Source organism: Scyliorhinus torazame, chromosome 20 (genome assembly GCF_047496885.1).
Source record: "Scyliorhinus torazame isolate Kashiwa2021f chromosome 20, sScyTor2.1, whole genome shotgun sequence".
Classification (NCBI taxonomy): Eukaryota; Metazoa; Chordata; class Chondrichthyes; order Carcharhiniformes; family Scyliorhinidae; genus Scyliorhinus; species Scyliorhinus torazame.
The window spans coordinates 42,808,593-42,834,760 of NC_092726.1; the positions used below are offsets into that span (position 1 = coordinate 42,808,593).

Consider the following 26,168-nt stretch of genomic DNA (forward strand, 5'->3'; position numbering starts at 1 on the left):
GATATGCAACAGTATTGATATGGAACAATATTGATATGGAACAGTATTAATATGGAACAGTATTGATATGGAACAGTATTAATATGGAACAGTATTGATATGGAACAGTATTAATATGGAACAGTATTGATATGGAACAGTATTGATATGGAACAATATTAATTGGAACAGAATTAACGTAGCTGCATATTAATATGGAACAGTATTGATATGGAACAGTATTGATATGGAACAGTATTAATATGGAACAGTATTAATGTGGCTGGATAATAATATGGAACAGTATTGATATGGAACTGTATTGATATGGAATAGTAGTTTTATGGAACAGTATTAATTTGGAACAGTATTAATGTGGCTGAATATTAATATGGAACTGTATTGATATGGACCAGTATTAATGTGGCTGTATATTAATATGGAACAGTATTGATATGAGGCAGTATTAATATGGAACAGTATTAATATGGACAGTATTAAGATAGAACAGGATAACATGGAACAGTATTAATATGGAACAGGATTGACATGGAACAGTATTGATATGGAACAGAATTAATGTGGCTGGATATAAATATGGACAGTATTGATCTGGAACAGGATTGATATGGACACGTATAAATGTGGCTGGATAATGGAACAGTATTGATATGGAACAGTACTGATGTGGAACAGTATTAATATGGAACAGTATTGACATGGAACAGTATTGATATGGAACAGTATGAATGTGGCTGGATATTAATATGGAACAGTATTGATAAAGAACAGTATTAATATGGAACAGTATTAATAGGGACAATTTTGAGGTGGAACAGGATTAATATGGAACAGTATTAATATGGAGCAAGATTGATATGGAATAGTATTGATATGGAACAGTATTAATGTGGAACATTATTAAGATGGAACAGTATTGATATGGACAGTATTAATAATGACAGTATTGATAGGGAACAGTGTTGATATGGAACAGTATTGATGTGGAACAGCATTAATGTGGCTGGATATTAATATGGAACAGTATTAATATGGAACAGTATTAATATGGACAATATTAATATGGAACAGTATTGATATGGAACAGTATTGATGTGGAACAGAATTAATGTGGAACAGTATTAATATGGAACAGTATTGACATGGAACAGTATTGATATGGAACAGTATGAATGTGGCTGGATATTAATATGGAACAGTATTGATAAAGAACAGTATTAATATGGAACAGTATTAATAGGGACAATTTTGAGGTGGAACAGGATTAATATGGAACAGTATTAATATGGAGCAAGATTGATATGGAATAGTATTGATATGGAACAGTATTAATGTGGAACAGTATTAAGATGGAACAGTATTGATATGGACAGTATTAATAATGACAGTATTGATAGGGAACAGTGTTGATATGGAACAGTATTGATATGGAACAGTATTGATGTGGAACAGTATTGATATGGAACAGTATTGATATGGAACAATATTGATATGGAACAGTATTAATATGGAACAGTATTGATATGGAACAGTATTAATATGGAACAGTATTGATATGGAACAGTATTGATATGGAACAATATTAATTGGAACAGAATTAATGTGGCTGCATATTAATATGGAACAGTATTGATATGGAACAGTATTGATATGGAACAGTATTGATATGGAGCAGTATTAATGTGGCTGGATATTAATATGGAACAGTATTGCTATGGAACAGTATTAATGTGTCTGGATACTAATATGGAACAGTACTGTTATGGAACAGTATTAATGTAGCTGGATATTAATATGGACAGTATTGATATGCAACAGTATTGATATGGAACAGTATTGATATGGAAAAGTATTGATATGGAACGGTATTAATGTGGAACTGTATTAATGTAGCTGGATATTAATATGGAACAGTATTTATATGGAACAGTATTGATATGGAACAATATTAATATGGAACAGTATTATTGTGGCTGGATAATAATATGGAACAGTATTGATATGGAACTGTATTAATGTGGCTGGATACTAATATGGAACAGTATTGATATGCAACAGTATTGATATGGAACAGTACTGATATGGAAAAGTATTGATAGGGAACCACATTAATGTGGAACAGTATTAAAGTGGCTGGATATTAATATGGAACAGTATTGTTATGGAACAGTATTGATATGGATCAGTATTAATGTGGAACAGTGTTAATATGGCTGGATATTAATATGGAACAGTATTGATATGGAACAGTATTGATATGGAACAGTATTAATTTGGAACAGTATTGCTATGGACCAGTATTAATGTGTCTGGATATTAATATGGAACAGTATTGATATGGAACAGTATTGATATGGAACAGTATTGATGTGGAACAGTACTAATGTGGATCAGTATCAATGTGGCTGGATATTAATATGGAACAGTATTGACATGGAACAGTATTGATATGGAACAGTATGAATGTGGCTGGATATTAATATGGAACAGTATTGATAAAGAACAGTATTAATATGGAACAGTATTAATAGGGACAATTTTGAGGTGGAACAGGATTAATATGGAACAGTATTAATATGGAGCAAGATTGATATGGAATAGTATTGATATGGAACAGTATTAATGTGGAACAGTATTAAGATGGAACAGTATTGATATGGACAGTATTAATAATGACAGTATTGATAGGGAACAGTGTTGATATGGAACAGTATTGATATGGAACAGTATTGATGTGGAACAGTATTGATATGGAACAGTATTGATATGGAACAATATTGATATGGAACAGTATTAATATGGAACAGTATTGATATGGAACAGTATTAATATGGAACAGTATTGATATGGAACAGTATTGATATGGAACAATATTAATTGGAACAGAATTAATGTGGCTGCATATTAATATGGAACAGTATTGATATGGAACAGTATTGATATGGAACAGTATTGATATGGAGCAGTATTAATGTGGATGGATATTAATATGGAACACTATTGCTATGGAACAGTATTAATGTGTCTGGATACTAATATGGAACAGTACTGTTATGGAACAGTATTAATGTAGCTGGATATTAATATGGACAGTATTGATATGCAACTGTATTGATATGGAACAGTATTGATATGGAAAAGTATTGATATGGAACGGTATTAATGTGGAACTGTATTAATGTAGCTGGATATTAATATGGAACAGTATTTATATGGAACAGTATTGATATGGAACAATATTAATATGGAACAGTATTATTGTGGCTGGATAATAATATGGAACAGTATTGATATGGAACTGTATTAATGTGGCTGGATACTAATATGGAACAGTATTGATATGCAACAGTATTGATATGGAACAGTACTGATATGGAAAAGTATTGATAGGGAACCACATTAATGTGGAACAGTATTAAAGTGGCTGGATATTAATATGGAACAGTATTGTTATGGAACAGTATTGATATGGATCAGTATTAATGTGGAACAGTGTTAATATGGCTGGATATTAATATGGAACAGTATTGATATGGAACAGTATTGATATGGAACAGTATTAATTTGGAACAGTATTGCTATGGACCAGTATTAATGTGTCTGGATATTAATATGGAACAGTATTGATATGGAACAGTATTGATATGGAACAGTATTGATGTGGAACAGTACTAATGTGGATCAGTATCAATGTGGCTGGATATTAATATGGAACAGTATTGATATGGAACAGTATTGATATGGAAAGGTGTTAATATGGAACAGTATTGATATGGAACAGTATTTAAATGGAACAGTATTGATATGGAACAGTATCAATGTGGAACAGCATGAATGTGGCTGGATATTAATATGGAGCACTATTGATGTGGAACAGTATTGATATGGAACAGTATTGATGTGGAACAGTACTAATGTGGAACAGTATTAATGTGGCTGGATATTGATATGGAACAGTATTGATATGGAACAGTATTGATATGGAACAGTATTGATATGGAGCAGTATTAATGTGGCTGGATATTAATATGGAACAGTATTGCTATGGAACAGTATTAATGTGTCTGGATACTAATATGGAACAGTACTGTTATGGAACAGTATTAATGTAGCTGGATATTAATATGGACAGTATTGATATGCAACAGTATTGATATGGAACAGTATTGATATGGAAAAGTATTGATATGGAACGGTATTAATGTGGAACTGTATTAATGTAGCTGGATATTAATATGGAACAGTATTTATATGGAACAGTATTGATATGGAACAATATTAATATGGAACAGTATTATTGTGGCTGGATAATAATATGGAACAGTATTGATATGGAACTGTATTAATGTGGCTGGATACTAATATGGAACAGTATTGATATGCAACAGTATTGATATGGAACAGTACTGATATGGAAAAGTATTGATAGGGAACCACATTAATGTGGAACAGTATTAAAGTGGCTGGATATTAATATGGAACAGTATTGTTATGGAACAGTATTGATATGGATCAGTATTAATGTGGAACAGTGTTAATATGGCTGGATATTAATATGGAACAGTATTGATATGGAACAGTATTGATATGGAACAGTATTAATTTGGAACAGTATTGCTATGGACCAGTATTAATGTGTCTGGATATTAATATGGAACAGTATTGATATGGAACAGTATTGATATGGAACAGTATTGATGTGGAACAGTACTAATGTGGATCAGTATCAATGTGGCTGGATATTAATATGGAACAGTATTGACATGGAACAGTATTGATATGGAACAGTATGAATGTGGCTGGATATTAATATGGAACAGTATTGATAAAGAACAGTATTAATATGGAACAGTATTAATAGGGACAATTTTGAGGTGGAACAGGATTAATATGGAACAGTATTAATATGGAGCAAGATTGATATGGAATAGTATTGATATGGAACAGTATTAATGTGGAACAGTATTAAGATGGAACAGTATTGATATGGACAGTATTAATAATGACAGTATTGATAGGGAACAGTGTTGATATGGAACAGTATTGATATGGAACAGTATTGATGTGGAACAGTATTGATATGGAACAGTATTGATATGGAACAATATTGATATGGAACAGTATTAATATGGAACAGTATTAATATGGAACAGTATTGATATGGAACAGTATTGATATGGAACAATATTAATTGGAACAGAATTAATGTGGCTGCATATTAATATGGAACAGTATTGATATGGAACAGTATTGATATGGAACAGTATTGATATGGAGCAGTATTAATGTGGATGGATATTAATATGGAACAGTATTGCTATGGAACAGTATTAATGTGTCTGGATACTAATATGGAACAGTACTGTTATGGAACAGTATTAATGTAGCTGGATATTAATATGGACAGTATTGATATGCAACAGTATTGATATGGAACAGTATTGATATGGAAAAGTATTGATATGGAACGGTATTAATGTGGAACTGTATTAATGTAGCTGGATATTAATATGGAACAGTATTTATATGGAACAGTATTGATATGGAACAATATTAATATGGAACAGTATTATTGTGGCTGGATAATAATATGGAACAGTATTGATATGGAACTGTATTAATGTGGCTGGATACTAATATGGAACAGTATTGATATGCAACAGTATTGATATGGAACAGTACTGATATGGAAAAGTATTGATAGGGAACCACATTAATGTGGAACAGTATTAAAGTGGCTGGATATTAATATGGAACAGTATTGTTATGGAACAGTATTGATATGGATCAGTATTGCTATGGACCAGTATTAATGTGTCTGGATATTAATATGGAACAGTATTGATATGGAACAGTATTGATATGGAACAGTATTGATGTGGAACAGTACTAATGTGGATCAGTATCAATGTGGCTGGATATTAATATGGAACAGTATTGATATGGAACAGTATTGATATGGAAAGGTGTTAATATGGAACAGTATTGATATGGAACAGTATTTAAATGGAACAGTATTGATATGGAACAGTATCAATGTGGAACAGCATGAATGTGGCTGGATATTAATATGGAGCACTATTGATGTGGAACAGTATTGATATGGAACAGTATTGATGTGGAACAGTACTAATGTGGAACAGTATTAATGTGGCTGGATATTGATATGGAACAGTATTGATATGGAACAGTATTGATATGGAACATTATTGATGTGGAACAGTACTAATGTGGAACAGTATTAATGTGGCTGGATATTGATATGGAACAGTATTGATATGGAACAGTATTGATATGGATCAGTATTGATATGGAACAATATTGATAGGAAACGTATTGATGTGGAACAGTACTAATATGGAACAGTATTAATGTGGCTGGATATTAATATGGAACAGTATTGATATGGAACAGTATTGATATGGAACAGTATTGATATGGAACAGTATTAATGTGGCTGGATATTAATATGGATCAGTATTGATATGGAACAATATAGATAGGGAACAGTATTGATGTAGAACAGTACTAATATGGAACAGTATTAATGTGGCTGGATATTAATATGGAACAGTATTGATATGGAACAGTATTAATGTGGCTGGCTATTAATATGGAATAGTATTGATATGGAACAGTATTAATATGGAACAGTATTGATATGGAACAGGTTTGATATGGAACAGTATTGATATGGAACAGTATTGATGTGGCTGGATATTAATATGGAACAGTATTGATATGGGACAGAATTAATATGGAACAGTATTGATATGGAACTGTATTGATGTGGAACACAACTAATGTGGAACAGTATTAATGTGGCTGGATAGTAATATGGAACAGTATTGATATGGAACAGTATTGATATGGAACAGTATTAATATGGATCAGTATTTATGTGGCTGGATATTAATATGGAACAGTATTGTTATGGAACAGTATTGATATGGATCAGTATTAATGTGGAACAGTGTTAATATGGCTGGATATTAATATGGAACAGTATTGATATGGAACAGTATTAATTTGGAACAGTATTGCTATGGACCAGTATTAATGTGGCTGGATATTAATATGGAACAGTATTGATATGGAACAGTATTGATATGGAACAGTATTGATGTGGAACAGTACTAATGTGGATCAGTATTAATGTGGCTGGATATTAATATGGAACAGTATTGATATGGAAAGGTGTTAATATGGAACAGTATTGAAATGGAACAGTATTTAAATGGAACAGTATTGATATGGAACAGTATCAATGTGGAACAGCATGAATGTGGCTGGATATTAATATGGAACACTATTGATATGGAACAGTATTGATGTGGAACAGTACTAATGTGGAACAGTATTAATGTGGCTGGATATTGATATGGAACAGTATTGATATGGAATAGTATTGATATGGAACATTATTGATGTGGAACAGTACTATTGTGGAACAGTACTAATGTGCCTGGATATTGATATGGAACAGTATTGATATGGATCAGTATTGATATGGAACAATATTGATAGGAAACGTATTGATGTGGAACAGTACTAATATGGAACAGTATTAATGTGGCTGGATATTAATATGGAACAGTATTGATATGGAACAGTATTGATATGGAACAGTATTAATGTGGCTGGATATTAATATGGATCAGTATTGATATGGAATAATATAGATAGGGAACAGTATTGATGTGGAACAGTATTAATGTGGCTGGATATTAATATGGAATAGTATTGATATGGAACAGGTTTGATATGGAACAGTATTGATATGGAACAGTATTGATGTGGCTGGATATTAATATGGAACAGTATTGATATGGGACAGAATTAATATGGAACAGTATTGATATGGAACAGTATTGATGTGGAACAGTACTAATGTGGAACAGTATTAATGTGGCTGGATATTAATATGGAACAGTATTGATATGGAACAGTATTGATATGGAACAGTATTAATATGGAACAGTATTTATGTGGCTGGATATTAATATGGAACAGTATTTATGTGGCTGGATATTAATATGGAACAGTATTAATGTGGCTGGATATTAATATGGAACAGTATTAATGTGGCTGGATCCATTCAGTGGAACCAATCCGTGCAATGATTCACCACAAGTCCATCGGGCTATGAACACAATGTCCTGAAGTTGCTGCATGATTAGGAGATGCTGGATCCAGCTGGATAAATTCCTGAACTACCTTAACAGAAACTCGAGACACAATAACCACAAACAGGCCTGTTTTAATGGGAAATGTATAATTTAATCCATAAAGTGTGTAAAGAGGGAATAAACAGCAAAGTGGAACAGTGATAGCAGCCTTATTAACAGCCCGGACATGATAGAAAAATAACACTAAACCTTCAAAATAAATATTAATAAATAACACAGCCGCGTCCTCACATTTCAAAAGGTCTGCAATGCAAAGCTGACGCCTATTGTGCAATGTCCTCCCAGACCAGCAGCTCATCTATTTCCCAGGGGTTTGCAAGCTAGTTCTCGACTGACAGCCCAGTTACTGAGCTGGGATTCCCACCGAGGGCTGGAGTGCAGTGGTCCCTTGGTTATTGGGAAGGTGAATAAGTGTGCTGGTTCATTTGGCCCCCCGAGCAGTTTTGATGAGTTTCCAAACATCATTCACAATACCGTCTGTTAAAAAAAAAAGTGCCATCTTGTCACGTTTGAAGTCTGTTCTTTGCAGAGTCTGCGTTTCAGAGAAGCTTGAAAAGGGCCCCTCTGAGAAGAAGGGGGCGGGTTTATAGTTAATTCCACCAGTAAACTGCTCACTCTCAGCTAAACGGGCCTGTAGGTATCCAAAGAGGCAAGTGCCCACCTTAGAGTCTGAGCTGACAGCTCAGGTCCAGCTGCCGGGGTATACAGTCGCGGAGGGCACAGCACATCAGCCGCCATGACACGACCCCCTAAATCACAACTGTCCCAGAAACCAGGGAGTTCGACTCACCCAGTGCCCACCATTCTCTCATTAACCCACATGCCTCCACGCAAGAGGTCCTCTGGATGCTGATTTGGATGCAGAACATATGGAGTGAAGGCCGCACGATGCGGTGGAATTTTCAGAGGGAATAATCTCCCAAAATTTCAGGAATTGATTGTTGGCGCACAGGTAATTACTGGGCAATGTGCAAATCTAACTGTCTGTGTCACTGACTGTTCTCAATAGGAGTTTCTTCCCCAGTCAAATATTGCTTCAGGCGAAAAAGAGGTAAATATCAATTCTTTTTTTACTTCCCTCCCTCGAGAGTCAGCACAATTTGCTCAATCACCAACTCGGGGCTGCGAGAGGCCTGTTGGAGTATTTCTCACGACTGATGTTCAGGGACATTCGGTGAGGAGCTGAAGGGGACCACACACAGGAACACAGAGTTCTCTTACACATCTGCCTTCCAAAAGTACATCACACTTTGAGAGTGGGAGCAGGAAGCTGAACTCCCTCAATATCCCAAACCAAGTTGGGAAACTGAACCCCAGGCAGGAGCAGAAATTTGCCAGATTGATCGTCCTCCGTTTTGAAGTTGCCTAAATACCCCCTGATCTCGGATTGAACCAACTGAAATTGGGTAGCAGGTGAAGGCTGCCTCTGTGCAGAATGCAAGGAAGTTGGGTCAACTCTTACCAGATTGATGGGCAGGCCTGAGGCCTACTTCCAGTTCTGAGGCTAAGGAGGGGGAGCCACCTCAGAGGAGGGAGCAAAAGGATATTTACTGGGATAGGGTACCAGGCATGAGGGAGCTTAAATTATGTGGTGGGTTTAAGAGGATCTGGGAGTGTATTAGCGTAAAGGGGGTTTGGGAGCGGTTTGATACAATGGTTCAAAACCATGAAAGGGTGAAAACATCCCATGACCGAAGGCCGATGTTACACTTCAGGGGACCTGGAAAAATGTACAAGAGAAGTTTGGCCAGGAGCGGGTTACTGTCACTATTCTCACATCCCCAAACACCCAACTCCACCCTCTCTCTAAAAATAAAAATATGTCCCTTACTGAGCAAAATGTCTTTCAACAAAATGCAAACTGAGCAAAATTCAAGGACAATTGAACCAATGCAGCCACCTTACCCTTGGCCAATTCTAAGCTCACACCTCCTCTCCCCAAACCAATTCAATCTGCTGGGTATCATTGCTCTATGGGAGAGCCCAAGAGTCCTGAGCAATTCCTTCGTGGTCAGGCGGAAAGGCAAGCTAAATATCAGCACTTCCCTCCTTTTCCTTCACCGAGTCTCAGCCAACTCGCCATCTCGCAGCCACCAAGTCTTCACACACTGATGGCCACCGGAATTGTGTTGGGAATGTTTCTAATGGTTGTTGTGAGAGGGCACTGTTGAAATGACAGTGCGATATACAGGTATACACAGTTATGTGACACCTCCCCCTTCAAAAGAAATATAAAAACCACCGCTTTGAAAGTGGAATCAGAAAGCTGGACTCTTCATATCCCCAACCAAGTTGAACAAGATTAAGCATTCAGCAGAGATCCAAACACACTTCGAAAAACATCCGTTCCCCAGGAGCAGTTAATCCAGGTCGAAGCAGGTCAGTGGCTTGCACAGTCGAGCAGTATTTCTCCTTCACCTTGTTAATCGGAGGTCCGGTTATGTTGCCTCCCAGATCCTGCAGCGCACCGGAATTTGGTTCTGAAGAGAGTTGCAACATCCTGAAGCTAATCTGATTGAGAAATCCCAGATTTAGTCCAGTTCTCCTCAAGACGTCACTGTCTCTCACCGCCCCCCCCCCCCTAACATGGGAAGCAGGGGTCACACCTAAGCAAACACATGGAACCAGATAGGAGCAACAGAGAGGGTCTTGGGGAGGGACAGGTAGGTCGCTTGTTTGTGCGGTTATTGCTTAGGAACCAAATCGCACTTCTTCACTTTAAGTAGTTGCCCGCTTCACATTGACTGAACCCCCAGCCTGGAGTGCAGGGCAACCACCGTGATCATCTCTCCTTCATGCAGATCCCATTCCAGTCAGCGGAATCATATTACTTTGGTATAAAAATAGACATCTATATATTTTCCTTCCCCCCCCCCAAACCGCTCCCGAATTAAGAGCTCAAAATTCCAAAACAAATGATTCCAGTTCTTGGCCAAATATCTGGCAGAACAATGTGAGGAATCAATTACTGCAGATTTAAGCCTCCTGGGGCCCCCGCCTCCCTCCCCTCTTCACTCCAGGAATCAGAAAGGTTTGACCCTCAAACTCAAACTCTGTCCCCGCCCACCCACACCACCTCTTGGTCCTGCACATTTTGTTCAGTGTCTTCCAAAGAGAATGACTAGTCTTGTCAAAGATTGTGAACTCAATCTCCCTTTCACTTGTATCTGACGTGTAAACGTGGCCCAGACTGGAAGCAAACTCTAACCTTGCCCCCCAGCTAAAATTGGGTGTGGGAGGGCCTTTGGGGAAAGGCCGGAGCCCCAGGCCTTGTAAAGACAGCTGACCCAGACTGAGGAAAGTGCAAACACTAAAGGCCATCAGCAGATGCTGGGCCATCCGAGGGCTCCGTAAGCAAGGTGTGAGAGTAGGCCCGAGGAGGCCCAGCGTGCAGCCTGAGTGAGCATCTCTTCCAGGCCTGTGCAAGGCAGCGTGAGCAGAGAGGAAGCATGTCCCCAACACTGCATCTCAGCGGGAACTGAGCGGGTGCCTAGAAACGGAGGGGTTTTGACTGGGGGGGGGGGGGGGGCTGGAGGGGGCATTATTCATCACAACCGCACGTTCAAAAAAACACAAATGTTTCTCTTCAAACCATCCCTGCTCCGGCCAATCCCATCCGTGACTGGTCCCAAGAAAAGCTTGGAACTCCCCCACCCCATCACTTTAACTTGAGGCCTATCAGCACCCCTCCACCAGACTCCTGTCCCATCTCCTGGTCGGTGCGCAGCAGACGCTGTCATTTTCAAACCGGTCCCGGCTCCTTCCGAGGTTAGCGACCAGGCCTTACTGAGCGGGCAATGTGGGGCGAGGTTCTCTCACAGCCCCCCCCCCCCCCCCCCCCCCCCGGCATCATTGTCAATGTAAGCCTGCTTGTGACACTAATAAAGATTATTGTGATTATTATCATCCCCGTCGCCAAGCGAGAGGAAGAATTGCGTGCGGTGGGTTCCGGCTCCGCTTTTCGGTGTCACAAGAACAATCCCGCTCTGGAATACCGAGGTTGGGGGTTTGGGGATGGGGGGAGCGGGGTACGCTTTCACCCAGCAGAAAGAGGAAACGCCGGCTAAGGTGGGGGTGGTGGGGAGAGGGGATGGGGGGAGGTCTTAGTGCTGCCCAGCCTCGCGGATGCGGCAGGCGACCGCGGTGATGAGCGCCGCGCCCTTCCCGCTGCCGTCCTCCGACTGCACGAACGTCACTTTGCATTTCGGGGCCAGGAGTCCAACTGTCTCGTGCATTATGGCGGAGAGGCTGCAAGAGAGAGAGAGATAATAATAATCTTTATTAAAGTGGAGACGGCTTCGAGTAAATGAGGGGGCGAAACGTAAACTAGAGTCTCAGAGTATGTGGGAGAAACAGGAACTGGACAAGGCTCCTCCCCAACCTGTGCCATCATCCAATGCGATCGTGGCTGACCTATTGCTAGCATTTCTAAAACCCCTCCTTTTACTGTCATTTTGTGGTTTGAATTAATCTGAGGAGTTTCTGCTCCAATCGATGGAAGCCATTTTAGTGGGAGCTAGTCTAAAAAAAAAATCAACCATTTTATTCAAAACTATATCTTGGAAATCAATCCAAACAAACAAAGAACAAAGAAATGTACAGCGCAGGGACAGGCCCTTCGGCCCTCCAAGCCTGTGCCGACCATGCTGCCCGACTAAACTACAATCTTCTACACTTCCGGGGTCCGTATCCCTCCATTCCCATCCTATTCATGTATTTGTCAAGATGCCCCTTAAATGTCCCTATCGTCCCTGCTTCCACTACCTCCTCCGGTAGCGAGTTCCAGGCACCCACTACCCTCTGTGTAAAAAACTTGCCTCGTTCATCTACTCAAAACCTTGCCCCTCGCACCTTAATCCTATGCCCCCTAGTAATTGACCCCTCTACCCTGGGGAAAAGCCTCTGACTATCCACTCTGTCTATGCCCCTCATAATTTTGTAGGCCTCTATCAGGTCTCCTCTCAACCTCCGTCGTTCCAGTGAGAACAAACCGAGATTATTCAACCGCTCCTCATAGCCCTCCATACCAGGCAACATCCTGGTAAATCTCTTCTGCACCCTCTCTAAAGCCCCCACCTCCTTCTGGTAGTGTGGCGACCAGAATTGAACACTATACTCCAAGTGGGGCCTAACTAAGGTTCTATACAGCTGCAACATGACTTGCCAATTCTTGTACTCAATGCCCCGGCCAATGAAGGCAAGCATGCCATATGCCTTCTTGACTACCTTCTCCACCTGTGTTGACCCTTTCAGTGACCTGTGGACCTGTACACCTCGATCTCTCTGACTTTCAATACTCTTGAGGGTTCTACCATTCACTGACCAAAATAAATGGATGGAGAGAGGTTCAGCGAGTGGGGCAAAACTTGGGAGAAGATAAATAAAGCCCCCCCCAATCGCCCATCCCCGCTCCCCCAGGGGGAAGGGGAACAGGCCCTGGCACTGGCCCCTGGCATTGCAAACATGCCAGTGCTGGGGTGGCGGAGTCCCACTGAGGGGAGGGGTGGGGAGGAGTGTAAGGAACCTCTGGTCTTTACCGGGTCCAATCTGGCCGTATTGAATGGCAGAGCAGGTTCAATGGGCCGAATGGCAGAGCGGGTTCAATGGGCCGAATGGCAGAGCCGGTTCTGTGGGCCGAATGGCAGAGCGGGTTCAATGGACCGAATGGCAGAGCAGGTTCAATGGGCTGAATGGCAGAGCTGGTTCAATGGGCCGAATGGCAGAGCGGGTTCAATGGGCCGAATGGCAGAGCGGGTTCAATGGGCTGAATGGCAGAGCGGGTTCAATGGGCCGAATGGCAGAGCGGGTTCAATGGGCCGAATGGCAGAGCGGGTTCAATGGGCCGAATGACAGAGCAGGTTCAATGGGCCGAATGGCAGAGCGGGTTCAATGGGCCGAACCGCAGAGCGGGTTCAATGGGCCGAATGGCACAGTGGGTTCAATGGGCCGAATGGCCTCCCTCCTGTCCCTGTGTTCTTCCCGTCTTCCAATTCCAGATAATCAACATTAAATTTATTAGCTCACTCAAATGCCTCCAGAATGCAGGGTGGGGACGTCTATCCCTGGATACGGTCTCTGGATGACTAATCCAGTGACATTCCTGCTACCCCACTGTAAGCTACGAGGCCGTTAAGATTGGCCGTCTGAGATTGAAGCCTGTCAAGACCCCCCCCGCCCCCCTTTCCCCCCTCTCCTCCAGGCCGACTTACTGTGGGTGCAGCTTGTACAGTGTCCCATCCACCCCGACAGTGACCTTGAGGCAGTCCAGGTGGCGATTCTCCCTGATCTTGTCGACCACGGCGGCCATTCCTGCGCCGCACAGCTGCGCAGCTCTGCGCGACACCACGCCACAAACCTCCTTGACAATGATGCTGTCGTCACAGGAGCTTTGCAGGCCCAGTTGCTGGAGGATGGTCCTAACCTGGAGCAGTGCCAGTCGATCACTGCAATAAGCAGAAAAACATCATTAATAAACCCCATATCCTTGGATCCCTTCAGTCCAAGAGATATATCTAACTCCTCACGGTAAACATGCAATGTTCTGGCCTCAACCGTTTTCTCTGGTAACGAATCACACAGGCCGACCATTCGCTGGGTGAAGGCATTTCTCCTCATCTCTGTCCTAAGTGGTCTACCCCGTATCCTCAGACTGTGACCCCTGGTTCTGGACACCCTCATCATCAGGAACATCCTTACTGCATCCCACCAACAAATCCTGTTAAGTTTTATTGCTTGGAGACCCCCCCCCCCCCCCCACCCCCTCATTCTTCTAACCCCAGCAAATATAATCCGAACCAACTCAGTCTTTCCTCATACATCAGTCCCTCCATCCCAGGAATCAGTCTGGTAAATCTCCGCTGCACCCCCTCCAGAGCAAGAACACCTTTCCTTAGATAAGGAGAGCAAAACTGCTCACAATATTCCTGGTGTGGCCTCAGCAAGGCCCTGTACAATTGCAGCAAGACACCCCGGCTCCGGTACTCGAATCCTCGCACTGGCAACCTGGAAGTGACACTGTGTAATGGTGGTAGTGAATAAGCCTCGGCCTAGTCAAGAGACTCCACAACCTCTGTGCCTGTACTCACCAAACACTGAGAAAAGATGTTCCTCGTCTATCATGGGAATCTAAATAAATGCTCAGAGAGCTTAACAGTCATTAAGATGCAGGAAGATGCCATCAAGTTCAATGTTCACTCACTGAGGAACATTCCATCAGTCCCCATCGCTCTTACCTTCCAATCTCTTTCTCTCAAATGCCCACCCAATTTCCTTTTGAAATTACCTCATGTGCCTGGGGGGAAAAAATGTCAATCTTCTTGCTCAACCTCCTGAGTCTCTGGCCTAAAACCTTACCTGGGCGACGGCCGGCCCACTCCGCCCTCAGGCCCAGTCACTCACCTCTCAATGTGAGACAGGAATTTGGTCTGAAAAATGCCTCGCGTCTTCAGCCTTTCGGAGATCTTCCCTCGGAAGAGCAGGCCTCGCTTGGTGAAGTTGATCAGGATGTTGCGCACAATCTCCCCCAGGTACATCCCGCTGATCAGCTTCTCAAACCTGCAGAGTCGATCAGAAAGGGGGAAGGCCTCAGCACCCTTTTTACTTGCTGAAACCGTGGAAACCAGGCAAGTCGCCCGTGATTGGATCAGCCTCCAGCGTAACCCATTTCTCCTCCCCCTCACCGATATGACGATGTCGGTCGGTGGTGTAGTGGTATTGTCGCTGGACTAGTAACCCAGACACCGAGGGGACGCGGGTTCAAATCCCACCATGGCAGATGGTGAAATTTGAGTTCAATAAAAAGAAAATCTGGAATTAAAAATCTCATGATTGTTGTAAATATACATATCGAGTTCACCAATGCCCGTTTTGGGATGGAAATCTGCCGTCCTTTCCCGGTCTGGCCTACAAGTGACTCCAGACCCCCCACAGCAATTCTGCCCCCTGAAATGGCTGGAAAGTCAGTTCAAGGGCAATTAGGATTGGGTAATAAATGCTGGCCTTGCCCAGAGATGGCCACATCCCATGGGGAGATTTGTTAAAGTGGCCTCATCCCATTTCTATTTAATAATGTGAAATCTTCCATTAGAGAGAGATAGAGAAAGAGAGAGAGAGAGAGAGAGCGAGAGAGAGAATGAACCTTGAGGTACCGCTCCAACATTGACTAACTCAAATGCCTTGAACTCTCCACCTCAATATCTTTGCCAAGCACGGTCATGGGACAGACAGCGAGGCACTGAGGGAGGGGGCGGGGGGGCGTTGGATTGCTCTGCTTTTGATTCACCTGCCTTCTCGGAGCAGGGAACCATTTTTCTAACCCTTCTTATCCAGGTGAGTTGCCCCTTCCCACATCTCTTCTCAATTCTAATGCAGGTGGGGAATATACAGTGAATGGTAGAACCCTCAAGAGTATTGACAGTCAGAGAGATCTAGGCGTACAGGTCGACAGGTCACTGAAAGGGGCAACACAGGTGGAGAAGGTAGTCAAGAAGGCATACGGCATGCTTGCCTTCATTGGCCGGGGCATTGAGTATAAGAATTGGCAAGTCATGTTGCAGCTGTATAGAACCTTAGTTAGGCCACACTTGGAGTATAGTGTTCAATTCTGGTCGCCACACTACCAGAAGGATGTGGAGGCTTTAGAGAGGGTGCAGAAGAGATTTACCAGGATGTTGCCTAGTATGGGGGGCATTAGCTATGAGGAGCGGTTGAATAAACTCGGTTTGTTCTCACTGGAATGACAGAGGTTGAGGGGCGACCTGATAGAGGTATACAAAATTATGAGGGGCATAGACAGAGTGGATAGTCAGAGACTTTTCCCCAGGGTGGAGGGGTCAATTACGAGGGGGCATAGGTTTAAGGTGCGAGGTGAAAGGTTTAGAGGAGATGTACGAGGCAAGTTTCTTACGCAGAGGGTAGTGGGTGCCTGGAACTCGCTGCCGGAGGAGTTGGTGGAAGCAGGGACGACAGTGACATTTAAGGGACATCTTGACAAATACATGAATAGGATGGGAATAGAGGGATACGGACCACGGAAGTGTAGAAGATTTTAGTTTAGTAGGGCAGCATGGTCGGCACAGGCTTGGAGGGCTGAAGGGCCTGTTCCTGTGCTGTACATTTCTTTGTTCTTTGATTCCTCCCCTCCTTCCTGCACTCCACCTGCCACTTGGACCCTGTTGACCTTAGAACAGCTTGTCCCAAGTAATCAATTCTTTGTCCAGAGGGCGTTGGAGTTGTGAACTGCATCAATCATCCCACCCCTCACTGAGGGGGGTGACCGTACCTCTGCTTGCCAGGGTTCATGGAAAGCAGGTCCACTTCGCGGTCAAATTCAGTCCGGATGTCATCCAGGCAGCCATTGTCCCCAAACGCGCCCCACTCCATGTTGACGCACATCCGCCCCTCGTCGCCTTCTACCATCTCCACGTTCCTCATCTCTTCCATGTAGCAGGCATTGCAGCCAGTCCCTGCGGATGAGAAACCGATCGAGATTAACCCGCTTCTTGCGATCGTAATCGGGAGAAACACGGCAAAAAGCATTCCGAAACTGCCTTCAACATACGAACCCTGACCCTAATACAGGCCCTTCCCAGGAGTGTTAGCACCAATGTTCCACTCTGACCGCAGACAAACGAGGAGGTTAAAAACCTGGGTTAGAGTGTGTTCGACTGCTGCGGTCATGTTTTTAAAGACATCCTAGTTTGAAAGGCTAGCATAATTTGGGAGCCAGGAGTGCAATTGAACCATCGTTAAAAAGTCTTGGGCTCATGGAATTTTGTTCGGAGTAATGGGATTCCGTGTGGAGTTAATTAGATTTCCACTTGGTAAGATGATGTCGTTGCTGGGTTCAGCTCTGGCAGCAGGTATTTATCGGAAAGCATTCCGTTGTGAGCGGAATGAAGCTGTGATCAGAGGTGAAGCAGATCTCACTGCAGTTCAGTTAAAGGAGATTCACAGTCTTTAAAGCAGTGTAGACTTATCTGAAGACAAGAGGGAGCTGAAAAAAGCTGAGAAACAGTTTCTGAAGACAGGCAGCCAGAGTTTCTGCATGGGTCTGGCAGGAGTCAGCTCTTATCTTTAAAGCAGTGTCAAAGGATCCTTCATCCTCAAAGTAGATTATCCAGACTCATCTGTAAAGCAGGTATTCCTGAGTGCTATAACCCCCGCTTAACTCGTACTTTATCTTCTCTAACCGCAGGAAGTCGTAGAGGTCACCCAACCAAGCCGCTACGCCCGGTGGCGATGCCGACCGCCCCTCCAGCAAGATTCGCTGCAATCAGAGAGGCGAAGGCCAAGTCTTCCTCCTCTACATGAGCTCTGGCTTCTCTGAGACCTCATATATCGCCACCAAAGGGGTCCACCTCCTCCTCCACTACCCTGGCTAAGACCGCGAACACTCCCGCCGAGAATCTTCCCAATTTTTCGCACCCCCAAAACATGTGCGCGTGATTCGCTGGCCCCCGCCCACACCTCTCCCACTTATCTGCTACCCCTGAAAGAACCCACTCATCCTCACCCGAGTCATATGCACCCTGTGCAGCACCTTAAACTGTATCAGGCTCATCCTTGCACATGAGGAGGTGCCGTTTACCCTACGCAGTGCCTCACTCCATGCTGTTAAGTTTGTTTTTAATATTCCAGATCTCTTCTCTGTGTTATCACTCTTGCAGCGAGGTATCATTTCCTCACAGTCTTACAAAATTAAAATTAAATATTGGGGGTTCAGTCCAGCCACAGGTCTGGGACCCAAATAACTGCACCACAAGGCCCCTCCAGTCTCCCCGATTCTTAAGCAGTAACGCCCAAGTTCGAAATTCCCCCACAGGTAGGTCCAGTTGCCGTTATCCTCACCTCCAATGACATTGTTCACTGGCCAGCCCCCCTCCCCCTCCCCGCCTCCCCCCATGGCCATTCACTTGTCGGAGTGCTCCGCAATGATATTGATCAATCAGACACAGAACAGAAGACCAACTAAAGAACAAGATAAAATGTTTTAAATAGTTTACTTTCTCACTAGCACTCACCAATAATGAGACCAACTTCGCAAAAAGGATCGTCATAGCCACAGGACATCATCGTTCCGACAGTGTCGTTAACGATCGCGACGACCTCCAACTCAAACTCCTGCGGGGAGAGGTCAGAGACAGAACCAGTTAAAAAAGGCACTTTGCAATTCACCGGAGTCACTGTCGTAGAGTTTTACAGCACAGAAAGAGGCCATTCGTGTCTGCGCCGTCCATCAAGCTCCTATCCTAATCCCATTTCCCACCATTTGGTCCGTAGCCTTGTACACTACGGAGTTTCAAGAGCTCATCTAAACACTTTTTAATAGTTGTGAGAGTTGCTGCCTCTACCACCCTTTCAGGCAGCGAGTCCCAGATTCCCAACACCCTCTGGGTGAAAAGGTTTGTCCTCAAATCCCCTCGGAATCTCCTGCCCCTCACCTTAACTCTGTGCCCCCTGGTTATTGACCCTCCGCTAAGGGGGAAAGTTCCTCCCTATCCACCCTATCTGTGTCCCTCATAATGTTGTCCACCTCAATCAGGTCCCCCCTCAGCCTTCTCTGCTCACTCGTGATAAGACTGAGGGACAGCCAGATGGAGGCACTCTGCTGCCTACCTCCTGAGGGAGTCCAGACTGAGGGACAGCCAGACTGCTGCCTACCTCCTGAGGGACAGCCAGACTGAGGGACAGCCAGATAGGGGCACTCTGCTGCCTACCTCCTGAGGGAGTCCAGACTGAGGGACAGCCAGACTGCTGCCTACCTCCTGAGGGACAGCCAGATAGGGGCACTCTGCTGCCTACCTCCTGAGGGAGTCCAGGCTGAGGGACAGCCAGACTGCTGCCTACCTCCTGAGGGACAGCCAGACTGAGGGACAGCCAGATAGGGGCAGTCTGCTGCCTACCTCCTGAGGGAGTCCAGGCTGAGGGACAGCCAGACTGATGCCTACCTCCTGAGGGACAGCCAGACTGAGGGACAGCCAGATGGAGGCAATCTGCTGCCTACCTCCTGAGGGAGACCAGACTGAGGGACAGCCAGATGGAGGCACTCTGCTGCCTACCTCCTGAGGGAGTCCAGACTGAGGGACAGCCAGATGGAGGCACTCTGCTGCCTACCTCCTGAGGGAGTCCAGACTGAGGGACAGCCTGATGGAGGCACTCTGCTGCCTACCTCCTGAGGGGACAGCCAGATTGAGGGACAGCCAGATGGAGGCACTCTGCTGCCTACCTCCTGAGGGAGTCCAGACTGAGGGACAGCCTGATGGAGGCACTCTGCTGCCTACCTCCTGAGGGACAGCCAGACTGAGGGACAGCCAGATAGGGGCACTCTGCTGCCTACCTCCTGAGGGACAGCCAGACTGAGGGACAGCCAGATGGAGGCACTCTGCTGCCTACCTCCTGAGGGACAGCCAGACTGAGGGACAGCCAGATGGAGGCACTCTGCTGCCTACCTCCTGAGGGACAGCCAGACTGAGGGACAGCCAGATAGGGGCACTCTGCTGCCTACCTCCTGAGGGAATCCAGACTGAGGGACAGCCTGATGGAGGCACTCTGCTGCCTACCTCCTGAGGAAACCCTGTCCTCACCTCTCTCCGCTTGATGGCTTCTCGAAGCAGGTCGACGACATCCTCCCCCTCACAGCCAGTCGCTTTGAATCCTTTGGTCCATTTTAAAAGAATACCCTGGAGAAGATAAAGAGACTGAGGTTGTTGGCAGGAACATAGAAACTAGGAACAGGAGGAGGCCATTCAGCCCCTCGATGTTGCTCCACCATTCAATGTGATCAGGGCTGATCCTTGATCCCAATGCCATATTCCCGCTTTTTCCCCATATCTCTGGATGCCATTAAAATCTAAACAATTCTCTATCTCTTTCTGGAATATATTCAGTGACTTGGTCTCCACAGCCTCCGTGGTAGAGAATTCCACAGCTTCACCGGTCTCGGAGTGAAGCTCAATCCTAAATAGTCCACCCCGTGTCCGGAGCTTCCCCAACCAGGGAAACATCCTCCCTGCATCTAGTCTGTCCAACCCTGTTCCAATGTCGTACATTTCAATCAGATCTAAATTCCGGTGGAACCAATCCCTCCACCCACCGATCTCTCAGCCCACTCCAGCCACTTGTCTATGTCCGTTTGAAGCTCTCCACTGTTCTCCTCACAGCTGACAATGCTGCCAAGTTTTGTAATATCTGTCTGACCTTTTTACCTCAGAAGGCTGTGGAGGCCAAATCACCGAGTGTCTTTAGGACCGAGATAGATAGGTTCTTGATCAATAAGGGGATCGGGGTTATGGGGAGAAGGCAGGAGAATGGGGATGAGAAAAATATCAGCCATGATCGCATGGTGGAGCAGACTCGATGGGCCGAGTGGCCTAATTCTGCTCCTTATGGCCTTACGGTCTTAGAATGACAAAGTGCTTTCTCCTTCCAATGAAGTTATCTTTCTTCCTGTTTACATTTGGAAACGGATCAATTACAATTGCCGTATTGTTAGTGCCAAAATCATCATTCAATAAAATGGTTGTTTTAACACAATACTTGCAGTCATGCATTCCTGTTTTTCAAACCTCACTCAGCTGCACCCAGCAGAGTTGGGTGAGCCATTGGCAAATAACGCAGGATTAAAGCTTGACCCCTCCCGGGCGGCACGGTGGCGCAGCGGGTTAGCACTGCTGCCTCACGGCGCCGCGGTCCCAGGTTCGATCCCGGCCCCGGGTCACTGTCCGTGTGGAGTTTGCACCTTCTCCCCGTGTCTGCGTGGGTCTCACCCCCACAACCCAAAGATGTGCAGGGTAGGTGGATTGGCCGCACCAAATTGCCCCTTAATTGGAATAATGAATTGGGTACGCTAACACTTTTTTTTCAAGTTTCACCCCTCCCTGCCGAAGACGCCAAAAATACATCAGAAACACTGTTGGCGGGATTCTCGCTTTTGGGGACCATGGGCGTCATTCTCCCACCCCCCCCGCCGGGTCGGAGAATGGCCGTTGGCCGCCGTGAATCCCGCCCCCGCCGAAGTCTCCGGTACCGGAGATTGGGCGGGGGCGGGAATCGGGCCGCGCCGGTTGGCGGGACCCCCCGCTCAATTCTCCGGCCCGGAAGGGCCGAAGTCCCGCCCAGAAATTGCCTGTCCCGCCGGCGTAAATCAAAGCTGGTATTTACCGGCGGGACCAGGCGGCGTGGGCAGGCTCCGGGGTCCTGGGGGGGGGCGTGGGGCAATCTGACCCTGGGGGGTGCCCCCACGGCGGCCTGGCCCGCGATCGGGGCCCACCGATCCGCGGGCGGGCCTGTGCCATGGGGGCACTCTTTCCCTTCTGCCTCCGCCACGGCCTCCACCATGGCGGAGGCGGAAGAGACTCTCCCCACTGCGCATGCGCGGGAAACTGTCGGCCGCCGCTGAGGCTCCCGAGCATGCGCCGCATTTCCGCGCCAGCTGGCGGGTCAACAAACGCCATTTCCGCCAGCTGGCGGGGTGGAAATTCCTCCGGCGTCGGCCTAGCCCCTCGATGTTGGGGCTCGGCCCCCAAAGATGCGGAGCATTCCGCACCTTTGGGCCGGCGCGATGCCCGTCTGATTGGCGCCGTTTTTGGCGCCAGTCGGCGGACATTACGCCGTTGGGGGAGAATTTCGCCCCATGTTCCCAATGCCCGCCGGAAAACGGGCGGGAATCATTCCGGACTTTTTCCTCGAATGCGTGGACCTACACAGCGGGCCCGCGCAGTGGAAAGTAGGTCCCCCACAGATCGTGATGGCCCACCGATCGGTGTCCCCCGATCGCAGGCCTGGCCACCGCTGAGGGCCCGCCCCCCCCCCCCGGAGTCAGATCTCCCCCCCCCTCCTCCACCAGGACCGCCACTGTGGCCACGGGTCTGCGCTCCCACCGAGTGGTACCGGATGTGAACCACGCCGGCGGGAACTCGGCTGGTCGACCGCGGAGAATCGCCGCGGGGGCCTCTTCCCCGGCTGGCACCGCGTCGACTGGCGCGTACGCGGTGAATCGCGGCAGCACCGTCGCGCCGGATTCCCATCGTGGACAGCTATTCTCCGCCCCCCCCGCCGGGCGCGATTCTGGCGCGGAGGGTCGGAGAATCCCGCTCCAGAGGTTTCACCCCCTCCTCGCTCTCCCCTCAAGGCAGAATGCTTCCACAACATTTCCCTGGTGTGCTCACCGTCACCTGGAAACCTTTCTCCTGGCAATTCATCCTAATTTAACTAGGCCGAGAATGGGTGTGAATCTGACGGGATCTGACCGCCATCATCTCTCTCTCTCATTTCACATAGATCCGGGAGCAGACTATTTGGCCCATCGACTATAGGCCAACTCTCTGTGGATTGAAGAACCTCATTAGTTTACATCCAGCAGGTTAGGCTGGCTTTGGCCATATAAATGTTGGCAGAATATGGACTAATCCCGCCAGATGAACAGGATTGAAGCCGATACCGTGGTCGAACTCCCTCGGTGCCCATTACCCCTGGAACGGCAGGACCAGCGAATGATCCGGACAGGTCCTGACCACCATCATCTTTCTCTCTAAGGTGTCATATCCATCCGTAATACTGACCTGATCCAAGTTCCGCTGTTCACACGGGAACGAGAAGGTGAAGCCCAGCGGGAGGACGCAATCCTTCATACCCATGTACTCCAGGAAGTCCGAGATACAGTGAACAATGTGGTCAAACAACTGCAACACAAACAGAACCACCGGATATTGGAGAGCACTTATCCCTGTTTCATGTAGGAAGTACAACAGCCAATTATTACACAGCATCAACAGCAATGTCATGATGCCAGATCACACCATGTTGGCTGATAGATAATTGTTGGTCAGGTCACAGAGAGTAGCTTTTCTTTGGTATTTGCTTTTGGGAGAGTGGCGAGGGCCACCATTTGTTGATGAATTTCCCCTTGAGAATGTGGTGCTGCATTCCGTGAGGTGTAGGTACACCCACAGTGCTGTTAGGGAGGGAGTTCCAGGATTTTGACCCAACGACAGTGCAGGAATGGCCGATATATTTCCAAGTCGGGATGGTGAGTGACTCGGAGGGGAACCTCCAGGTGGTTCCCAGGTATCTGCTGCCCTTGTCCTTCTAGATGGTAGAGGTCATGGGTTTGGAAGGTGCTGCCCAAGGAGCCTTGGCGAGTTCCTGCAGTGCATCTTGTAGATGGTACACACGGCTGCCACTGTGCGTCGGTGGTGGAGGGACTGAATGTTTGTGGAAGGGGTGCCGATCAAGCTGCTTTGTCCTGGATGGTTTTGAGCTTCTTGAGTGTTGTTGGGAGCTGCATTCATCCAGGCAAGTGGGGAGTATTCTATCACACTCTTTATACCTGGGAACCCCACCACCGGGAGGTTCCCCTCCAAGTCACTCACCATCCTGACTTGGAAATATATCGGCCAGTCCTTCACTGTCGCTGGGTCAAAATCCCAGAACTCACTCCCCAACAGCATTGTGGGTGTACGTACACCTCAGGGACTGTCGAGTTAAAGAGGGCAGCTCACCACTACCTTCTCAAGGGGGATTTAGGGGTGGACAATAAATGCTGGGCCCAACCAACGACACATGACGCAAATTAATTTACAAATAAATTCTCAATAAGATCCCTGGACCAGTGTTGACGGTGAAGCTGCTGAATCTGGAGACAGCCCAGTCTCCATGGTGACCAGGCCGACAGCCTTGAGCTCACCTCCTCTCCTGTTCCTTCCATGGCGTCCATAGGGATGGTGTAGATCTTGTTGTGCATTTCGACAGATCGCCGCTTCCCACTCCGAACCTTCACTAGTAATACCCGGAAATTTGTCCCCCCGAGATCCAGGGCCAGGAAATCTCCTTTTTCTGAAATAGGGAAAAAGAGGCGGGCTCTCTCTGAAGTTAATACAATCCGGGACATGTTAAGGAATAGACCAGTGTGTACAAAACTCTCTCCAGACATTCTCAGCCCAGCATACAGTTAAAACACACAATACAACTATCAGCAAATCATCCAAAACTCGAATGGAATCCTCTCACAGATCAACAAAGCCTTGTTTATTCAGTGGATGTGGGCGACATTAATCGCCCTTTGAACTGTGTTGAGTTGCCAGGTCGGTTCAGAGGGCATTTAAGGGTCAGTGATGTGGATCTGGGGTTACATGGAGGCCAGACCAGGTAACGATGGCCGATTTCCTTCCCCAAGGGAGATTAGTGAACCAGACGGGTTTTTAGGTCATCACTAGATTTTTAATTCCAGAATTTCTTTTTTTTAAATAATATTTTCTTGAGGGATTTGAAAATTTTTGTAACAGGAACATAAACAATGACATCAACATGGTAAAATAAATACTCCCCCCCCACCCCCAGCCCGATCTTCACACACCTCAAACATACAACAACAATCCGACCCCCCCCCCCGGAATGCTGCATCTGCTGACATTTTAATTTTCCCCGAGAAAGTCGATGAACGACTGCCACCTCCGGGTGAACCCAACCATTGACCCTCTTAAGGCGAACTTTATTTTCTCGAGACTGGGAAACCCAGCCATGTCACTAATCCAGGTCTCTACACTCGGGGGCCTCGAGCCCCTCCACATTAACAAGATCCGTCTCCGGGGCACCCAGGGAGGCAAAGGCCAAGACGTCAGCCTCTTTCACCCCCTGAACTCCTGGGTCTTCTGACACTCCAACGATCGCTACCTCCGGACTTGGCACCACCCGTGTTTTTAGCACCGTGGACATTGCCTCAGCAAAATCCTGCCAAAACCCTCTAAGCTTCGGGCATTCCCAAAACATGTGGACATGATTTGCTGGGCTTCCCGCGCACCTATCCTCTACCCCAAAAACGTACTCATCCTAGCCACCGTCATGTGTGCCCGGTGGACTACCTTAAATTGTATCAGGCGCATGATGAGGAGATAGTAACCCTGCTTAGGGCATCCGCCCACAGACCCGCCTCTATCTCTCCTCCTAGCTCGTCCTCCCAAATTCCAGAATTTCTATTGCATT

General features: G+C 45.9%; 1 protein-coding gene across 1 annotated transcript in view; it reads right to left on the reverse strand.

Annotated features, from left to right (window-relative positions):
- Window positions 1-8,258: 8,258 nt before the first annotated feature.
- The window catches only part of LOC140397056 (hexokinase-2-like), a 104,454-nt gene continuing 86,544 nt past the window's right edge, over window positions 8,259-26,168 (reverse strand). The window contains exons 11-18 of the mRNA XM_072486091.1: window positions 24,874-25,022; window positions 23,750-23,869; window positions 20,774-20,869; window positions 19,211-19,310; window positions 17,470-17,653; window positions 15,588-15,743; window positions 14,399-14,632; window positions 8,259-12,437 (exon numbers count right to left, since the gene is read on the reverse strand). Of these exons, the coding sequence (XP_072342192.1) occupies window positions 12,293-12,437; window positions 14,399-14,632; window positions 15,588-15,743; window positions 17,470-17,653; window positions 19,211-19,310; window positions 20,774-20,869; window positions 23,750-23,869; window positions 24,874-25,022 (1,184 nt within the window). The 3' untranslated portion in view covers window positions 8,259-12,292. The remainder of the gene's footprint in view (window positions 12,438-14,398; window positions 14,633-15,587; window positions 15,744-17,469; window positions 17,654-19,210; window positions 19,311-20,773; window positions 20,870-23,749; window positions 23,870-24,873; window positions 25,023-26,168) is intronic.